The sequence below is a fragment of the Meles meles genome, chromosome 17 (genome assembly GCF_922984935.1).
Source record: "Meles meles chromosome 17, mMelMel3.1 paternal haplotype, whole genome shotgun sequence".
NCBI lineage: Eukaryota > Metazoa > Chordata > Mammalia > Carnivora > Mustelidae > Meles > Meles meles.
Window position 1 is genome coordinate 57,178,664 of NC_060082.1, and position 17,682 is coordinate 57,196,345.

General features: G+C 43.2%; 1 protein-coding gene across 19 annotated transcripts in view; it reads right to left on the reverse strand.

Annotated features, from left to right (window-relative positions):
- The window catches only part of CDC42BPA (CDC42 binding protein kinase alpha), a 318,157-nt gene that overhangs the window by 7,592 nt on the left and 292,883 nt on the right, over window positions 1-17,682 (reverse strand). For 12 of the 19 annotated variants that reach the window (XM_045983604.1, XM_045983605.1, XM_045983600.1 and 9 more), the window contains 9 exons: window positions 17,123-17,339; window positions 16,212-16,274; window positions 14,524-15,117; window positions 12,717-12,814; window positions 11,082-11,166; window positions 8,867-8,990; window positions 8,095-8,212; window positions 2,966-3,151; window positions 308-425 (listed from right to left, as the gene is read on the reverse strand). In XM_045983604.1, coding sequence (XP_045839560.1) covers window positions 308-425; window positions 2,966-3,151; window positions 8,095-8,212; window positions 8,867-8,990; window positions 11,082-11,166; window positions 12,717-12,814; window positions 14,524-15,117; window positions 16,212-16,274; window positions 17,123-17,339 — 1,603 coding nt within the window. The remainder of the gene's footprint in view (window positions 1-307; window positions 426-2,965; window positions 3,152-8,094; window positions 8,213-8,866; window positions 8,991-11,081; window positions 11,167-12,716; window positions 12,815-14,523; window positions 15,118-16,211; window positions 16,275-17,122; window positions 17,340-17,682) is intronic. The other 7 variants (XM_045983612.1, XM_045983610.1, XM_045983611.1 and 4 more) reach the window with 1 other exon arrangement.

Here is a 17,682-nt window from a genome sequence, read left to right on the forward strand (position 1 = left end):
CTCCAACAGGGCTTCACCCCTAGGGAGGGTCCGTGACCCCCCTAGTTCCCCTCAGTGTGACTTTGTCCCCAACAGCTACACCTCATTACTCCGAGACGGTGGCCCGTGTATTTCCTTCGGAGCCTCGATCACCACAACTTGTGGTATGAAGTGTCCGTCTCCCGAGGGCACTGTGAGCTCGAACGGAGCCGGTGATGGTTTTCTCCACAGGCGCTCGTGTGCTCACAAGGCTCCCCCAGGAGCGCGCACGCGTGGGGGAGGCGACTGCGGGGCAGGGGGTGCGGGGGACCCCCCGGGCGGCACTTACTCGCTGACAGGCCGCTGCTGGCGCTCATGGAGCGGCCGGGCTCAGGGCGGGATTTGGTGATGGAGGGAATACTGACGGAGCCGCTGAACACCGCCCGACTCTCCTGCGGCCGGGGGTTCTGAAAACAAAGCACAAAGAGAAACTCTTCAGCCAGCCGGAGAGTGAGTCTCTGCCGCGACATCTACCGCTCACTTCGGTTTCAACAAACAAGTGATCTTGACCCGAGTGATTCAGAGCAAGGGACAGACAGCATGATCCCTCCGGCCCCCGAACTTCAGCACCCCGACAGAAGGAAGCTCACCCCCACCCAGCGTAAGTGCTCATCCTTACACTTACTGAAATGTTATCAACACATACAAATCCTCTTTGCTGTGAGAGCAGCTAAGTAACAACTAGCGGCCGGAGAGACGGCGGACTGCAGAATTACATGGACATTTGCAGAGATCGGAAGCAAAGCTTCCGCGTCCTACGAGATTTCTACCAGGCCGGCTCCACGAGCCCCACAGAATAAGGCCACACGGAGGCAAGGCAGGGAGGAGTGTATTTTCCTCCAGTAAATGCTGTAGGGGTGACACCGGGGGGGGGGTGTCCCCACCCCGGCCCCCGCGCTGGCAGAGCCTCGCTCTGGGTCTCAGACAGCCCGTCCGGAGCCACCACAGCCGGCGGGAAGCTCTCACTCGGCAATCCCGGTTTTCCATCCCATCATGGAACGGGTCCGGGGTTCCAGGTAGAAAAGTGAGCCCGAGTCCTCTGAAAGTCACACTCGGCTAGAGAGGAGGCGTGGGGACGGGCTGTTTGGACTTGGCTGAGAACGGAAAGCAACTTGGCTGCCTCGATGGACCCAAACGTTTGAGACCAGAAGGAGGGGCGGCTGACGCCTGAGAGAAGGTTGTGTCAAGACAACTAACAACCGGCCAAGGTCAGCAGTCAGGAGAACACACGTTAGTATCACGTGAAGAACTCCCAGTCCTACATCCCGAAGAGCCGCGCCAGCCGAGAGGCAGCCGGCCGGCCGCAGACACAACCGCCGCCGTTTCGGTTCATGTTTCACGTCTGCAAAGTCCATTTAATTCTTGGTGTGTTATTTTTGCTCTAAGAAAATAAAACAAAACTGAAGCGGTGCCCGCATTCTAACATTCACTCACGCACAGAGAAGCAACCTGAGACCCCAGAGACACGCACACAGCGCAGCAGAGCAGACATCAACAGAGATGGGAAGGTCAGTTTCACCCTTTAAACTTGTACTGTTTCTGCTGTAACCCTTACGACACCTTGGTGGCGTCTTAGTCTAGAACAGATGGCACAAATTGGGCCTGTAAAAATATACCAGTGGTTTAGTAACTCCGAATGCTGAAGCAATGAAAGACCGACTCACAGAAGACAAGTTTTGTGAGAAAAAAAAAACCCACAAAAGATGGTTTACCATTCATTCAGCTGGAGTTCCACTTCCATAAAGTGACAAGAAACCAGTGTTGCTGGTATCTTCCATGCGCCAATACTTTTTGAATTAGGGGAAAACTTAAAGACGACAGTGTTTCTAACTAGCAGAGGACTGACTTACAGAACATCTCTGCCATCCTTCACCGGAAAAACTCCTGACCAATTAATTTCTACAACATTCCTCTGGAACCACTCCCTGCCATCTGTTACCAAGCAAACTAAGCTTTATTTTTATCGTTAATCTTATTGTGTCAAATAAGACATTTCAATGACATTACAGTTTCATGGCAATGCCATTTCAAACATTAAAATTTAGGGTACTTTTCCAAGACAAAAATACAAAAATAAACTTCTTAGCCTACAGTTGTCTATGCAAATAAAAAGCTGGTCAGAGGGTGCTGCGGGACCCGGGTTTAGAGGGCAGAATCCAAGTACATTATTTGCAAAACGCACTTGAGAAAACGTTCCTGAGGAGTTAGCTAAGCATGCGTTTCTTGATGGAAGCATGGACAGTCTGCTAACGGCCACCAGCTCTCTGGCCACCATCCTTCCCAGTGTGGCCCCTTTGTGTTAGTTCTCTCTCTGATTTAGTTGTTATAGCTTGGATTCTGGCTGGAATTGAAGGCCTATCAGCACCTCAAAGACTAGTGAGATTATCATCTTTTTCTAATTTTTCCTGTGACTCCTTAATATTATTATAATTTTTACCTGGGAGATTTTTAAGCTTTTCAAAAGGGGTTTACTGTGGAAAGAAGGCCTGTGGCTAGGCCCTACCACAGACTTGAATGCCACTAAATGAAAAAATATTTTCTCTGAATTAAACCAGTTCTAAAGAACTATAAAAAAATGGGGAAATTCTGGGATTCCTTTTTTGTTTAAACAGAATAAAGACCCACGCAGGGGCTATATTTAATGATGGTATCCGGAAAGGGAAAATCATGATGGAAAAATCTTCTGTGAAACATAAAAATACCTCCTTCACTGTCTAAAAACTAAGAGTGAAATCCTCCGGTCTTCATGTTTTTCCTCAAAAGAGGAAACAAACCTGAACTTGAAGAGGAGGAGGAGGAAGAAGAACAGAGGTTCGGCAGAAGAGAAGCCGGCTGAAGGCCCACACTCACACTCAGAAAATGCCCCAGCCCCAGCGGAGTTACTTATCAAGCAGCTAGAGGTCTGCACACAGTTAGTGAAGTTAGCCCCTGACTCGGCTGTTCATACCCTCAGAGTCATAAAGCTTGGTGTACCGGGGACAGAGCGCAGAGACGGGGAATACTCGGGGTTTATGGAATCAGGAGAGAGAAATTTTTCAGCAGAATTAACAGTCATGTGATAGATGTGCTCAAAGTTGATCGGAGAGGAGATCAGGCCGGAGTGATGATGAGGGGATGGATAAGGGAAGCCTGGCTAACAAAACGACAGAAAGAACAGAAGTCGTGAGGTCATGAGAATGGAGTCACTGGTCACAGGTGACATTTCACAGCATGCATGCAGCAGAAACGACACGTCTCACATCAGGACTGAGTCCTTCATGAAATACTTTCAGGCCTCAGAGAGTTAAATTTGGTAGTCCTCCTGCCAGTAACCAAAAGAGCTGATGTGCAAAAGATTATCTCCTTTATAAAATTATTATTATTATTATTTTATTATTACTTGCATCAGGGAAGCAGAAAGTGGACTTCCGGAGCTGCAAGGAGACTTTCAGAGTTTAGTTCATAATTTTCTTGTGTGATAAAATGAAAACATGGCAAAAACATACCAACAAAGCAAGAAAGTAAAAGAGCACGACCCCACAGACAGACTCTCGCAGGAAGTGCCATGAAGCTGTTTCTGTGGAAACCGGAAACTGTTTCCTAGGACGTACAGACTCCAGTGTGTGTTTTTTACTGCTCTTATTTCTGACAGGAGCACAGTGGGGACTGAGGAAGACCCTGATTACTGACAAGACTCTCAGCAGCCCAAACCTGTGTCCATGTAGACACCTAAAAGGACACGTTTGTTTTTAACAAGGGGAAAAAAAATCTTCCCTTCCATGTCCGGGGGTACTAAAACATAAAATAATGTAATACTAAATATCCTGACAAAGCTTTTCAAACGGCGAACTCTAGTTTTTCAGGTACGATGACTGGGAGCCCAGATCACTCAGCACCCAGCCCATCTCTAAGGGGCATTTTCACGGCTCAGGTCCAGAGAGCGGCCGTGGGGTTCAGGGGTGGGAGGGAAGGACTTGCAAGGAGAAAGCTGGCAGAACGTACGCCCTCCTGAGCTGGGATGAGCCAGCTTTGCTTAACAAAACCTGGTAACTTATGGAGACTTAAACAAAATATCTTCTATAACATACGGTTTAGAGATGTTGAGTGAACCAGTGCTTTCCAAGGTTATTTCCAAAAAGAAAAAAACTCACTGATGTCAATGTAACTTTGACTTGAAGAAGCAGTATTACTTCGTGGAGCTCTAAGGGGTCACTGAGCTAGAAACCTGGTCTTCACGAACAACTCTAGGGATGGACAAAAAGCTAGGAGAACGGTCATGGGCCAAAACCAAATCTTCTGGAGGTAAACTATTTTTCTTGTATTCAATGGGAGAAAAATCTGCCCTTTGTTGCCAGCACCCACTGTGGAAAAAAAACCAGACGACAAGCAGGATTCAAGAAGCTGATGGAGTATGTACTTCTAAGTCCTGCACGCCACGTGTGTAAAGGGCTCCTGTCCGACCCAGACTCCCTCAGCCCGATGATCTTTTGCACATTCATGAGGCGAACAATCCTCTACCAGTATCATTTTGGTACCCAGGAGAGCTCCCGAAGATACTCAATAAACTCTCTAAGCTCGTAAGTATGTCCCAGGAAAGCAGTACTGATATGAGTTAAAACATAACAATGTCTGGGGGACATGCGGCTCTTTGCACGATGGTAACATGGAGCCCTGGGGTCTGACAGCCCTTCTGACACGTTAACGGCAGATGAATTTAATTCATCTTAATTTTTGGAAATTGTTCATTAAAGAACAGATAATTTCACGTCAGCGGAAAGGACATATCAAAACCTGGGGCCATATTAAAATACCACACCTTTCCAGTGAGCATATATACACACAGGTACACACATGCATATCACGACTCTTCTTCAGACGTGTTGTTTACCAGTGTCTGCCCCAAGACGAGCACGCGTCTGGGTGGACAGTGTATCAGAAATACTGGTTAGGTAGTGAAGTGGGTTCGCATAAACAGCCCCGGCTTGTATGTCCCTTTCTAGTAAAGGGAGGAAGGCCAGTGAAGCTAAAATTAAGGCGAAGAAACAGGTTTCAAAATGTACACCAACTTCTCGTCCTAGAAATACAAATATGCTTACAGGGTAAGAAAGGCCTGGAAGAAACGTTAAAAACTGGGCTGCATTCTAGGGCAGAGGGGCGCTTGTGTCAATGACCGAAGGAGCCAACAAGGCAGTCACGGGTTAGCAACACTGGTGACAAGAAATGCTAAAACCAAGAGATCTAATGGGACAAGTGGTTGCACAGAAGGCCACATGTCATGCAGTCAGGTGCAGGCAAAACCTTCAGGAAACATCGTCTGAGCTTGTTCACCTCAGTAATTAGACATTATTGTTAACAAAACAACAAAAAAAAAGACTTTTACTTTAAGTGGTAGAAGGGTAAAGGGAGAAAAAGTGAAGTGAGGGAGACTCTGATACAAAAGTTCTTATGATGTTTGAAATCTGACATTTCTTTTCACTGTGCTCCTTCATTAGGGTGTGTGGTGACCAAATCTTATGTGTGCGAAGGTCTGAAAAAATTCTGGAACATTAGCAAATTGGTTTTTCACCTGATGGCAGAAGGCTACTCAGCAGAGGAATAGTTTATGAAACCCTGAAGTATTTCACCTTAAGGAAATACTGTAATTTCTGGGGGATAATAGAATATATAGAAAAATTTCCTGTAATTCTTATTTTTTTTGAAGATTTTATTCATTTATTTGACAGACAGAGTTCACAAGTAGGCAGAGAGGCAGGCAGAGAGACAGGGGGAAGCAGGTTCCCGCCGAGCAGAGAGCCCAATGTGGGGCTCGATCCCAGGACTCTGGGATCATGACCTGAGCGGAAGGCAGAGGCTTTAACCCACTGAGTCACCCAGGTGCCCCTGTAATTCTTATGTTGTGGGAATATATAAAATAAAACTACATATATTCTTTTTTTGTGCACCAAAATGAAGCATAAGTCAAAGAAATTTTAATTTAAAAAGTATAATACAGGGGCACCTGGGTGGCTCGGTCATTAAGCATCCACCTTTGGCTCAGGTCATGATCCCAGTGTCCTGGGATCGAGCTCCACCTTGGGCTCCCTGCTCAGCGGGAAGCCTACTTCTACCTCTCCCACTCCCTCTGCTTGTGTTCCCTCTCTTGCTGTGTCTCTGTCAAATAAATAAATAACATCTTAAAATAAATAAATAAAAAGTATAATATCTATCAAAACCTGTTAACCACTGAAATAATTTTGTATTTGTTGATATATTGCTTTGCAACATATGCCTATTTGAAATTTGCCTCCCTCTATCCCTCCAAAATCTTTAAAACTTTCATTAAAATGGTATATTAGCACTTGAGTTATCAAGTGTAAGCTATAACATAATACACATTTCCAATGTTTACCAAAATGTAAAAATTCTCTTTAAAATGCGAAAGGCTTTGGACTGTATGGTTATGTCACATTTATTTGAGAATAAAGGAAAACCAGCCTGAGACCTTTAAACACATGCTCAGAATGGGCAAATAGTGGACAGAAATCTGAAATCTCATTCCTAGGCAAAAAGGTGAGAACCCCTAAGTTTTAATATGATAGGTAACAGCTTAATATTTAATATATTTAGTCTTCGATTTTTTTCCTTAGTTTTATTACATGTAATTTTTTGAACACTTTATTCATAACTTATCCAGCACAGCTAATAGAAATCCCCATTCCAAGAGGATAAATGGCTACTGTTCACTCCCTAAAGGAGGACCTATAACCAGGTCAACATAATGCTTTGGTGGTAACAGTAAGAGCATTGTATTGGTTCACGAACAGGGTCGACTGGTTAATCGGGGTATTTCCAATGAGGAACTCAGACTCAATGACTGATTTTTTTGTTTCTTTTGGGAAACAAATGCAGGACACTACCTTCAAAAGCTTAACTTTATTATTTTAAAAAACTTGACTGCACATAAAACTGTATCGCCTGGCTTTTTCTTCTGTCAGTGATAGACCCTTGAATCTCCTACCACAGAAGAGCTGGTAATGTGGTTAGAGGACAGACTCCCTTAGAAAAAGCCATCAAAGAACATGAAATCTTGCCATTTGCAGTGAGGTGGATGGAACTAGAGGGGATTATGCTGAGTGAAATAAGTCAATCAGAGAAAGATAATTATCATATGATCTCTCTGATATGAGGAATTTGAGGGGAGTTGTAGGGGGAAGGGAGGGAAAAATGAAACAAGATGGGATCCAGGAGGGAGACAAACAATAAGAGACCCCCTAACTTCAGGAAACAAACTGAGGTTTGCTGGAGGGGAGTCGGGGGAGAGGGATAAGGTGGTTGGGTTATGGACATTGGGGAGGATATGTGCTATGGTGAGTGCTGTGAATTTTTTAAGACTGATGAGTCACAGACCTGTCTGTACCCCTGAAGCAAATAATACATTATATGTTAATAAAAATAAAATAAAATGAAAGAAAACTCCACAGGAATAAAGTAAAAAAATAAATAAATACATAAATATTTTCTTATTTTTTTCTAAAAAAAAAAAAAGAAAAAGAAAAAGCTCCGGGTCCACATTCACAAATCTAACGCTACCACCCATGATCAAAAGGGTCCTATTAAAGTCTCAATAATTTGCTGAGGTATTGTGATACTGATATGTTAAGTGTAAACAGAGCCTGGAAAATTAGCTAATTCCACTAATATTCTTCATCTCAACATAATGGGTCCAAGAATCTGGCCTTCCTATGAAAAACAAGTTTTCCTATGTTGTACTTTTGTGTGTAAGACAGACCAGGCAACATGTTTATAACCGGGGAGAGGAAAAAGATTTACTTGGCCAACCAGGTCAGAGGTGTGGCCATTAATGACCACCCTAACATGGTTCTCTTGTGGGGGGCGGAGGCCAAATATCTGTAGCGAATTGCTAAAATGTAGTGAAATGTTAGTGATGTCACGAGCAAGTTCTGAGTCTTGGTACAGATGCTCTCCAAATCCGGCTGACACAAACATCATCGTACTAACGATTCCTCTTAAATCTACGTATGGATTTAGGAACTCATGTGTGCTTTCCCCTCTGCCCCACTTGTAACCCTGTTCTCATTCCCTCTTCATTTCTCTTACCATAGGCAGGTCTTTTAGGATCTGTATCCCATCTCCTGGGCCCATGTGTGCTATGTGGTTAAAATTAGTTGGGTTAGAAATTAATTTATTTCTCATTTCTGGATCTCGTAGCATCTCTCTGTAAGATAAAACACCTGTTTAGACATTTTTTCTGTGATCGCTCTAGATAACTTCAGAAAAAAGTTAAGCATTCTTTACTCATAAAAATAAAACTGTGAAATCATGTTTAATAAGGATAGAATATACTCCATTAAAACTTGACTTAGAAACTTGTTTTAAGTAAAAGATCTTGAGCATTTTGGTGGGAAAATAGGCTTCTCTTAGCACTTATGTATCAAAGCTGTATTTTATAGATAGTTCTGACCATTTTATGTATGTCTTTTAAAATAACTGATAACACTTTGGCAATGTTTTTCTATGGGTCTGGAAATACTACAAGCCTTTGGACTGTTTGCTCATGAATAGAGTTAACCTGAAGGAACAGATGTACCAAACGCAGCCGAGTGCTCTATATATGATAACACAAAGGCCCACAGTCTAAGAATTGTAAGTACTTCATAGACACAGAGCAATGCATCACAATATGGTACTTTAATCCAGTCCGTACTCACACTTGGGGGAGCACTTATTGAGATTACACTGAGAAGTACATTCATGATCGACACCACAGATGGGTGACAGATTTTCAGAGCTCAAATCTGCCCTCCAAGTCCAATACTGGCATCACCACCGCGGAGCCCACCCGGACCGGGAGCCCTCGCTGTGCGCACACCTCCTCTGCTGCATCCTCTCCTCCTCCGGGACCCTGAAGGAGAAGCGCCGCTTGTTGTTGATGTTTCTAACCATCTGCTTCCGACTGTTGTCCGACGTTTCCGGAACCACCAGTTCATCCCCTTCTGTGAGAAAAAACACCAAGAATGGCAATGCTCTTTAAGTGCGAAATGCTTCTCATCTGTTCATCTCTAAGACGGTACACATTCAGTTGTGCAAACTATGCAATTCTCATTTTTACACGTGGTGTGTTGATGACAGCAAATAATAATTTAGACCAGGACATATGTAAACAGGTGTACACGAAAGTTAAATATTGCTTACTAAGTACAGTTTCACTTTGATTCATTTATAAACACAAAATGGCACAATTTTAGTGGAAGACAAGAAAAATGCAGTTGCCTGGGGGTCCTGTCACTTTGCACCCCCTGCACACACACCCCCCCCCCAACTGCAATCTCTCTGCACTGTCTTTTCTCGCCTTCCAGGCACTGGTTCTAATGCTCCTCTGTGAAGCTATGTGGCGTCAGGTGTAATGGGTAAATTATTCTCGTAAAGGACAACTAAAAGTATTTTGACATGATGAAACACTTCCTTTCCAAGACCCAGTCTGCCAGATGTGGACTAAGAACAAAAGCTCCAGCTCCCACCAGCTTCCTTTGCTAAAGGTGAGACTCTTGCTATTTCTACTCTTCCGATCTTGGGGAGGAGATGATCCTTAATCATATGCATCTGGTTTCAATTTTAATACCTAGAAGTAAACAAAACCATCCGCCAAGGACTCCCCAGACCTGCTGAAATATGTGAACACACTCTAGGAATAAAACAGACAGCTGTATTCACACAACATGAGGGATGCCATTCTCTAAATAAAGAACAGGAGAAAAGCCAATCTTCAGAATTTTTAACAGCCACAAAGCTGAAGTGAGAAAAAGGGAGACAGGCGGGAGCCTGCAAGGCAAGCCAGGGCAGTTGATAAGCGGAAAAGCAATGTTCTTGGATGGGAATAATGTAGCTTCATCAGCTAGCTTTCTTCACTCCAGCTGAAACACAGTTTTGGAATTTGAGAATCATGAGGGCAGAGCAGGTCTGGGGGAGTTACGGCGGAGCGGGCAATGCGGGAGGCCCAGAAGGCTGCAGTAACACTTTGAGCCCCTGAGAGATGAAGGACAGAGCAATACAGAGAAAAGGAGAGGGCCTCTGGGGAATGGGGCCTGTTCCTTTTCCCAAGGACAAGACACCTACGCTGAAGTTCTGTCTGGTCCTCCCTCGCTAGGCTCCACCCCCACCGCCAGCTCAGAGCAGACAGATGAGAACATGGGGAATGCAAGTGGAAAGAGGCTTCATCCTGCGGGTATGACCTGGGACATGGACATACCGTATGACCATCACAGCCACACACAGGGAGAAGAAGGTGCAGCTGATCCTCTGCCAATATCGGGACATCCTCGAAGAGACGGACACAACACGACTTACGGGCCCTTGGCGGCGAGAGGCCTTAGGCTCCGGAGTCATAGATTCATGGTGGGTCAACCCCGGGGTGGGATCATTTCTAAACTCTGACTGTCCCTTCGGAAGACCTGTCTTACAGCCAGCAGTCTGCCAACCCAGAAACCTCCAGAGCGCTAAGACATCAGAGCGCCTCCAGATGCTGGACATCAAATGTGAAGGCCAGCAGCGACCATGGACATCGTCCTCGCCCTCTCCAGACCTCCCATCCTGGGGATCCCACTCCCCGCTCCCGATTCTGGTGCTCCTGGGACCTTCTCTCTGCCTCCCCTGCCCATGCTGACACGGACACTTCTGAAGTTCGGAGCCCTATGTGTCCGCGGAAGATGTTTGCCCGAAGTCCCCGGTCAAAGCTCTGGGTGAGATCTCATAATTTCGGTGCCACAAACCTGGGTTGGGTTTTAGAGTATCAATAATACAAAAGACACCTACAGCTATCCTTACGCCACTTAACTCAGTCCTCCACAGAAAAATGACAAGGTAGATCAGAAACAAGCGTTTTGTGTAGACAGCCATGCAAGATTAAACAGAATGCCTTTTTAGGCAGACATTTATCTTAGACTGAGGAGAGTATGACAGTGGCCAAGATCACAGACTCTGGAGTAAGATAAATCCGAGTTTAAATCCGGTCTCTGTCACTTATTATCTTCAGGCACTCAGCTTTGAACATTTCCACTGAAGTTAACCATTAGTGTATATTTTCTTACCCGCCATCTTGTTTTTGAAATATATTAATCTAATTGTCTCCAACCCTAAAAGGTTTAATGATCCTTCACTGTTTAAGGGTCGAACCTAAAATAATAAAAAAGTAAAATTAGGACTTCAATAAAACTTTCAAATGAAAGCATAAAACTTCTGGCCTATTTAGAAAGCACACACTATTGAGACCTTCCATCTATCCTTCCTCTTCGAAATACAGCTCCCTCAGAAAATCAACAAAAAATTAACATTAATTCTGATGGGGAAATAGGTATAAAATTATCTAATTTGAACCAGAAAGTTATAATGACTACATTTTAAAGGAAGAATATTCTGGAGAGAAAAAAATAGCAGAAATGCATTTAAGTTTAATTAAATCCATTAGTGACTAAATTGTTATACTAAGAAGATATCAATGCAGCGACTTTAGGAATGGGATCAGAATTATATTATATATATAGGATACAGAATACATATTAAAATTATATGTCCACATATGACAGAGTATGGGAGTGTAACTGTACCCTGGGGATCGGGGGCTGTCAGTTAACAGTGGCAGAGCAACTGCTCGCGTACACCGAACCGATGAATAGAGCCCCGACCCCACAGCACACAGCAGACAGCAACTCCACAGGGAGTAAGGACATGAATGTAACAGTCACACCTTTCAAACGTGTGGAATAAAGGTCCTAAATCTTTAAGACCTTGAGTTACAAAAGAGTTTCCTAACAGCAGAACAATAAGCTTAAAGGATAAGAACGCTACATATACCGACATGAAAATTTGTAATAATAACCCTGAAACTAGTAATACACTATATATGTTAACTTAAATTTAAATAAAATCTAAAAAAAAATTTATAACAATGTTCTCACCAAAATAATATAATTTATTGTTACTAAAGTAAATGTTTAACAAAATACTTAGTCAAAATAAATAGGTCACAAATGAAGATTTACCCCATGTTTACTAACTCAATATTTACAATATATAAAGAATTTCAATAAATTAATTAAAAAAAGAAGCCAAACAAAAATAAGCAAAAAGCATAGCTAGGGTTTCACATAAAAAGAAATAAGAATGAATAAACATAGAAGCAAATTAAAGCTTCGATGAGATAGCATTTTACAACCACTGATAATGGTTGTAGGACTATGAATTCTGAGAATGGCAAGGTCAGAGACGATGTGGATCTGCAGGAAATCTTCTGTCCTGCCAGGGGGAATATGAGCCAGTACAACGACTCTGGAAAATAATGACACTATCTTATAAAGTTGAACCCCTGCCTTCTTTGCCTTCAGGATTCAAGCCTGCATCCCATTATGTGAAAAGCAGTTACAAGAAAGAATGACAGCGTTCTCCCTCAGAGCTCCTGAGGTAGAAGGCCACACTGGCATTTTAGGTTGGGGGTAGATTCTAGTCACTCGTTGGGACAATACTCCTATTGATCCAGTGAAACTAAATGGATAAAAAGAGTATGGTACTGAAAAAGCTTGACTTTTGTTCCTAGTGTTTCTCCTCTTAGCTAAATCCTAAATTACTGACTGCCCAAAAATGCTCAGAGTGAAAAACAGCTAACTAGTCATGTTAGTGTTTCACTACACTCAGTAGTGCACTTAGCCCATATTTTCGTGTGAAATTACCTTTTTGAGTGGGAGAGTCTGAATCCACTCCATGGAGTTCACATCGAAGATATCAACCGCGTTTTCACTATACACTGAGAGATACGGCGCATTGTAACCTGCGAGAAGGGAAGGGGGAACAGTGGCTGATTACTTCTAACTCGTAAACCCCAAACATTTTGAAAGATCTACATTAAATAATGTAGAGCGAAATCCCACCCAAATCCTACTCTGTTCATGTAGTAGGCACATCAAAACATTTCTGAGTAGAAAGAAGTCATAAATGAGCAGCTGACATGCTATGGGTCAGGTCAGACGGTCACTTTAATACAGAAAGATTCTGCTAACACAGATGGCACAATATTGCCTTCTCCAATAAACGAGTTCTATCAAGGGATGGCATTATGGTTTTTTATAAGTATTTGCTTCCTAAACCAGTTAAGCTACTGACAGCGCAATGCCTTATAAAGCAATCTTTAGGTGAGACCTGCCATGGCATCTATGAACGTAGGATCACAGGATCGCGCACCTGACACGGGTATGTGAGAGGGGCGAATGCTCAAAACTGTTTACTGGAAGAATAACAGCGACAGATGGTGACACGAGCAAGGAGAGATGAGATGATTAACTTAAGCTGATGTCCCGTATTACATCCCCAGTCGAGCTATTCATAAGAGCCAGATATCCTGATTCTGACTCCACATTAGAAGTAATACTTCGAATTATCACCTGACCAGGTTATCAAACAGACTTTATTTCACATATGACACCACAGATAGGAATATGTATTTTAGAAGACACAAAACTTTAAGAATAATTAGGTCTGGGTGGGTAGGATTACAAATATTTTTCTTTTTATAAATTTAGATTTTCTAACTCTTCAGTAATAAGCATGTATGGCCTTTCCAACTTTTCTTCACTGAATATTTACACTCAACTATATCCTGCCCATCACTCGTCCTACCTGGTTCCAGCGGAAGAGATTTCACACCTCCGGCCCCAAATCCTTTCTCTGGGTTCTGAATTCCATCCTCTCTGGCTTCCTATTTTTACTGCACAGACCACCTCTCCCTAGTTCCCCAGTTCAGCATTCGAGCATGTCCAAGTATCCTCCACAAAAAACAAAGCATGTGGGCTCAGATGCTCCTCCCGCGGGCCTGTCCGGAGCTCCGTACTTCTGCTACAGAGAACTGAGAATCCACTGCGACTCTGCTCTTGTCACGAATCTTTCCTGGTTCCCACTCTGCGTCCGCAGGGGAAACAGCCTCCCACACTGGGTGCTCTATCCTGTCCGCTGAGATGGCATGCCATGAGTATCTGATAATTTACTAATGTCTTAGTATTTCTCGAAAGAGAGCAACAGGCAATCTCAAGTCTCTATCTCCTTAGATCAGGTAAAAAACAGAGAAACACTTCTTACAGATGCTGCGTTATACCTTTACATAACCGATTAAATAATTCACTTAGTAACAACTTCTCCAGTGCAAGTCTCATGAGCTGTTAACGCCCACAAACACTGTATTTTGGGGGACCATGAAGATAACTGTTCAGAGTTACTTCAAAATACAACATGGGCTGAAAATCCACCTAAGTAAAATGTGCCATAGAAAGATTAGCTTCAACTACGTACAAGGTAATGTCGAGCCTGCCGGCCAAGGTCTAAGTACAGAGAATCACTTTAGATCAACAACCTAATTGACACTTTGGCAAAACGTTAAGAGTGACTTTAAAAAACAATCTGTTATTAATAGTGAATATATTTAGGAGATGAGACGGAGAAAAAGGAAAGGGACAAAAAGGTCAAACAGCCAAAATAAGAGAATCTTACAACAAGAGGAAGGATTTGCCGGCCACATCAACTCCTGCTGTCTGGATCTCCGGCCCTGGCAGTCGGTGTATATCCCGATGCTGTTAAAACACAGCAGATACTCTTTACTGGAGATCTCAACGGCACAGATGGCGTCCATCGGCTGATGTGCGATAAATGATAGTGTGTGGTCATTTGAATGGAGCATACTGTACGGACTTCCTTCCCCATTCAAGGGGTATCTGAGGAACCCCGACTGGAACCCCACGCAGAGCTGTTCACTGAAGATCGCCATCCACTGCACGTTATATGGGACTTGAATTTCCTTAAATTTTCTGTGACGGGTCTTGCTCTGAAAGAGTTCGTAACAGAGGACCTGCCTTTTCATAGCCACGCACAGACACGTGAGAGCTCCATGGCACACTTTGCCAGAAGTTATGGACTGACACCCTTTAGTTTCTGCCAGCTTATAAAAATCAGTCTCTCGTCCGTCAAAAGCTGACATGGGAAAAAGTCGCACGTGACGATTTCGTCCTGAGATCACAGCAACGAGCTGATCATTTGGAATGAGTTCAATCTGATGTATCTTCTTATTGTCACCAACTCTAATAATTTCTAGGCAAAGAAATGATAATAAATGCAGAATAATGTTTTATTTGTTAATCATATCCCAATTACACTCAAAACGATATATCAACTTACAATAAAGACACAGATACATCCAGAAGAATGGGCTCTGAATCAGTGCGGAGAAAGAGGAAGGTATAATTATACCCATTATATAATTATAACCCATTATACCCATGCTAAAGTGAGGGGTTAAATTCAGCACCATGATTTCTGGCAACCAAGGCAAAGGGTCCCTGTGTGATAAAGCAGGCCGCATCTGTAGGAAAAAACCCTTCACTGGCACTAAATTCTCAGCAACTTCACCACGGTGCTCCTATTTTAAAAACTCAGTAAGGCATATTTCACTAAAGGTATTTCTTTCTCTCTCTTTTTTTTTTTTAGAGAGAGAGAGCACACACATGTGTGTGCACAAGCAGGGGGGAGGGGCCAAGAGAGAGAATCTCAAGCAGGCTCCACGAGCATGGACCTCCAAGGATCCCCAAGGATCCGGAGATCATGACCTGAGCTGAAGCCAAGAGTCGGCGTTGAACCAACTATGCCCCCCAGGCTCCCCTGAAGGTACCTCTGTGGGTAACAAACAGACACAGTTTAAATGCAGTGTTTTCCCAAGATCTCACTTGATCTGAAAATAGGACACTAGCAAACTAGTTCTTTTATATTTCACTCAGTATTTTACTTCTCCCTGGGAAAAAAAAATCTGTGTATTAAGTGTGGGGAAAAACACCCCCAACAGGAACACATTTTAAGGACCGCTACCTCTTCAAGCACTAACAAAGCAAGAACAAATCGGGCTGTATCTTCCACAGACATTTCTAGGCATGCCACCTGAGTCTGCGCAGGAGAGCTGATAAACGACAAAAGAAACACAAAACATACGTGCAAGTTTAAGAACTCAGGACAACTGAAGAATTTTAAAGGATATCTTTTGATTCATAAACACATCAAATTAGGTGTGGAAAATTTCAATTACAGAATACAGAAGAGCAAATCCTGTTCTTTTTAGTATTTAGAATCTGGAGTCCAGAATTGTCCAACAATATCTGGTTGGACATTACTCTGCGTAATTAACTTTCTCTTACCATCTTTGGTGACGTGAACAACAAACAACCCTTCTTCATTGCCCAGAGCTATCCTTTCATGATCTACAGAAGACATGAATATGAAACACTGTTAATAGGTAAAACCATGTAAAACTAATAGAACAAAACAGATAATAAAGAAATTTGGTGCAAAAAACTGAAATAAGTCACTTAAAAATTGCAATAACAATTTGTACTGTGAAATCTCCTTTCAGATGACAATGGTAAATGTCACTTCAGGTCTTTTTTTAGCAGAATAATCATTAGAGCGTATATCCATACTTACAAAAAGTAGTAAATGTTCATTCAATAAAAGACGAAAAAAATTAAAAACCTAGTTTGTTAGCACCCTGGGCCTAGTTCTGTTTCTTGTTTTGGGGGGGAAAATTGCGGAAGGCATAACCCTACTAATTAGCTTTTCCTTATTTATTAGCAAGTAACAGAAGAGTTGGACAGGTTCATAAGAAGACAAAAATTTAAACCTCCAGACACATAAATTGCCATTTTTTGAGGGCATCTGATATGCAGGGTACCCTGTGTCACGTGTCTTGCCTTCCAAAAGCTTCCCCATCACTTCTTCGAGGTAACTGGAACCCCCATCTTACCTCAAAACTTACGCGTTAAGAAGTTAAACAACTTGTTCTAAGTCACACAGCAGAAAATAGATTATTATAGGTTAATCTTCAGCACTGCGGCTTTTTCAAAAGAAAATGCACTTGGAAAGTGTACTGATTCCCCTTTACCGAACACACGTTCTCAGCGGCCTCGCTCACTCAGTGGACCCTTCCTGTCTACCCGGGGCAGCACACAGGACACACTGGACACTGGGGTTTCCTAGCTGTAAGCCAGCTCTGCTCACACGGTAGGTTAGTCGGCAACTACGGTAACACAGTCAATGGGCAAGTCCGTACCTATGATTGCAGCCGCCTGGGTTGTTTTAATGAGGGGCAGAGTGCTGTCATAAGCCTCCTTGGGAACATAGACTGAGCGGTCTCTGAATTTGTTTTTCTTCAAAATCTTGTGCAGCTCGCTGAGCACGCCCACCCACTTGTTCCTCTCGCTCTCACTCTCCGCGAGCATCAGGACCGAACACCTGCTGTCAGACGCCGAGAGCTGGGAAGCCGTGACCTAGGACAGTTCAATCAGCCTGTGTTAGAAAACAGACACCCTGCACTCGCATGCTGATGCTAGCTGACCAGGCTCTGGTCAACAAAATGAGCATTCATCAGATGACACCTTTACAGGAGGTCAGCTCTCCTAATCAGGAGAAAAACTAGTCTTCGCCTCAGAATTCGGGACAAAGCAACGGTAGCAGATACCAGTACTATCCGGCTAGCTAGCTAGATACCATTTCAAATGTTAGTAACCATTTTTTAATTTTCTTTGCTGTCAAGTGCCAGGATGCCATCACTGAGAAATGCCTTATCCAAACTCACACATCAACCGCAGCTGACATTTACTGAGCAGTATC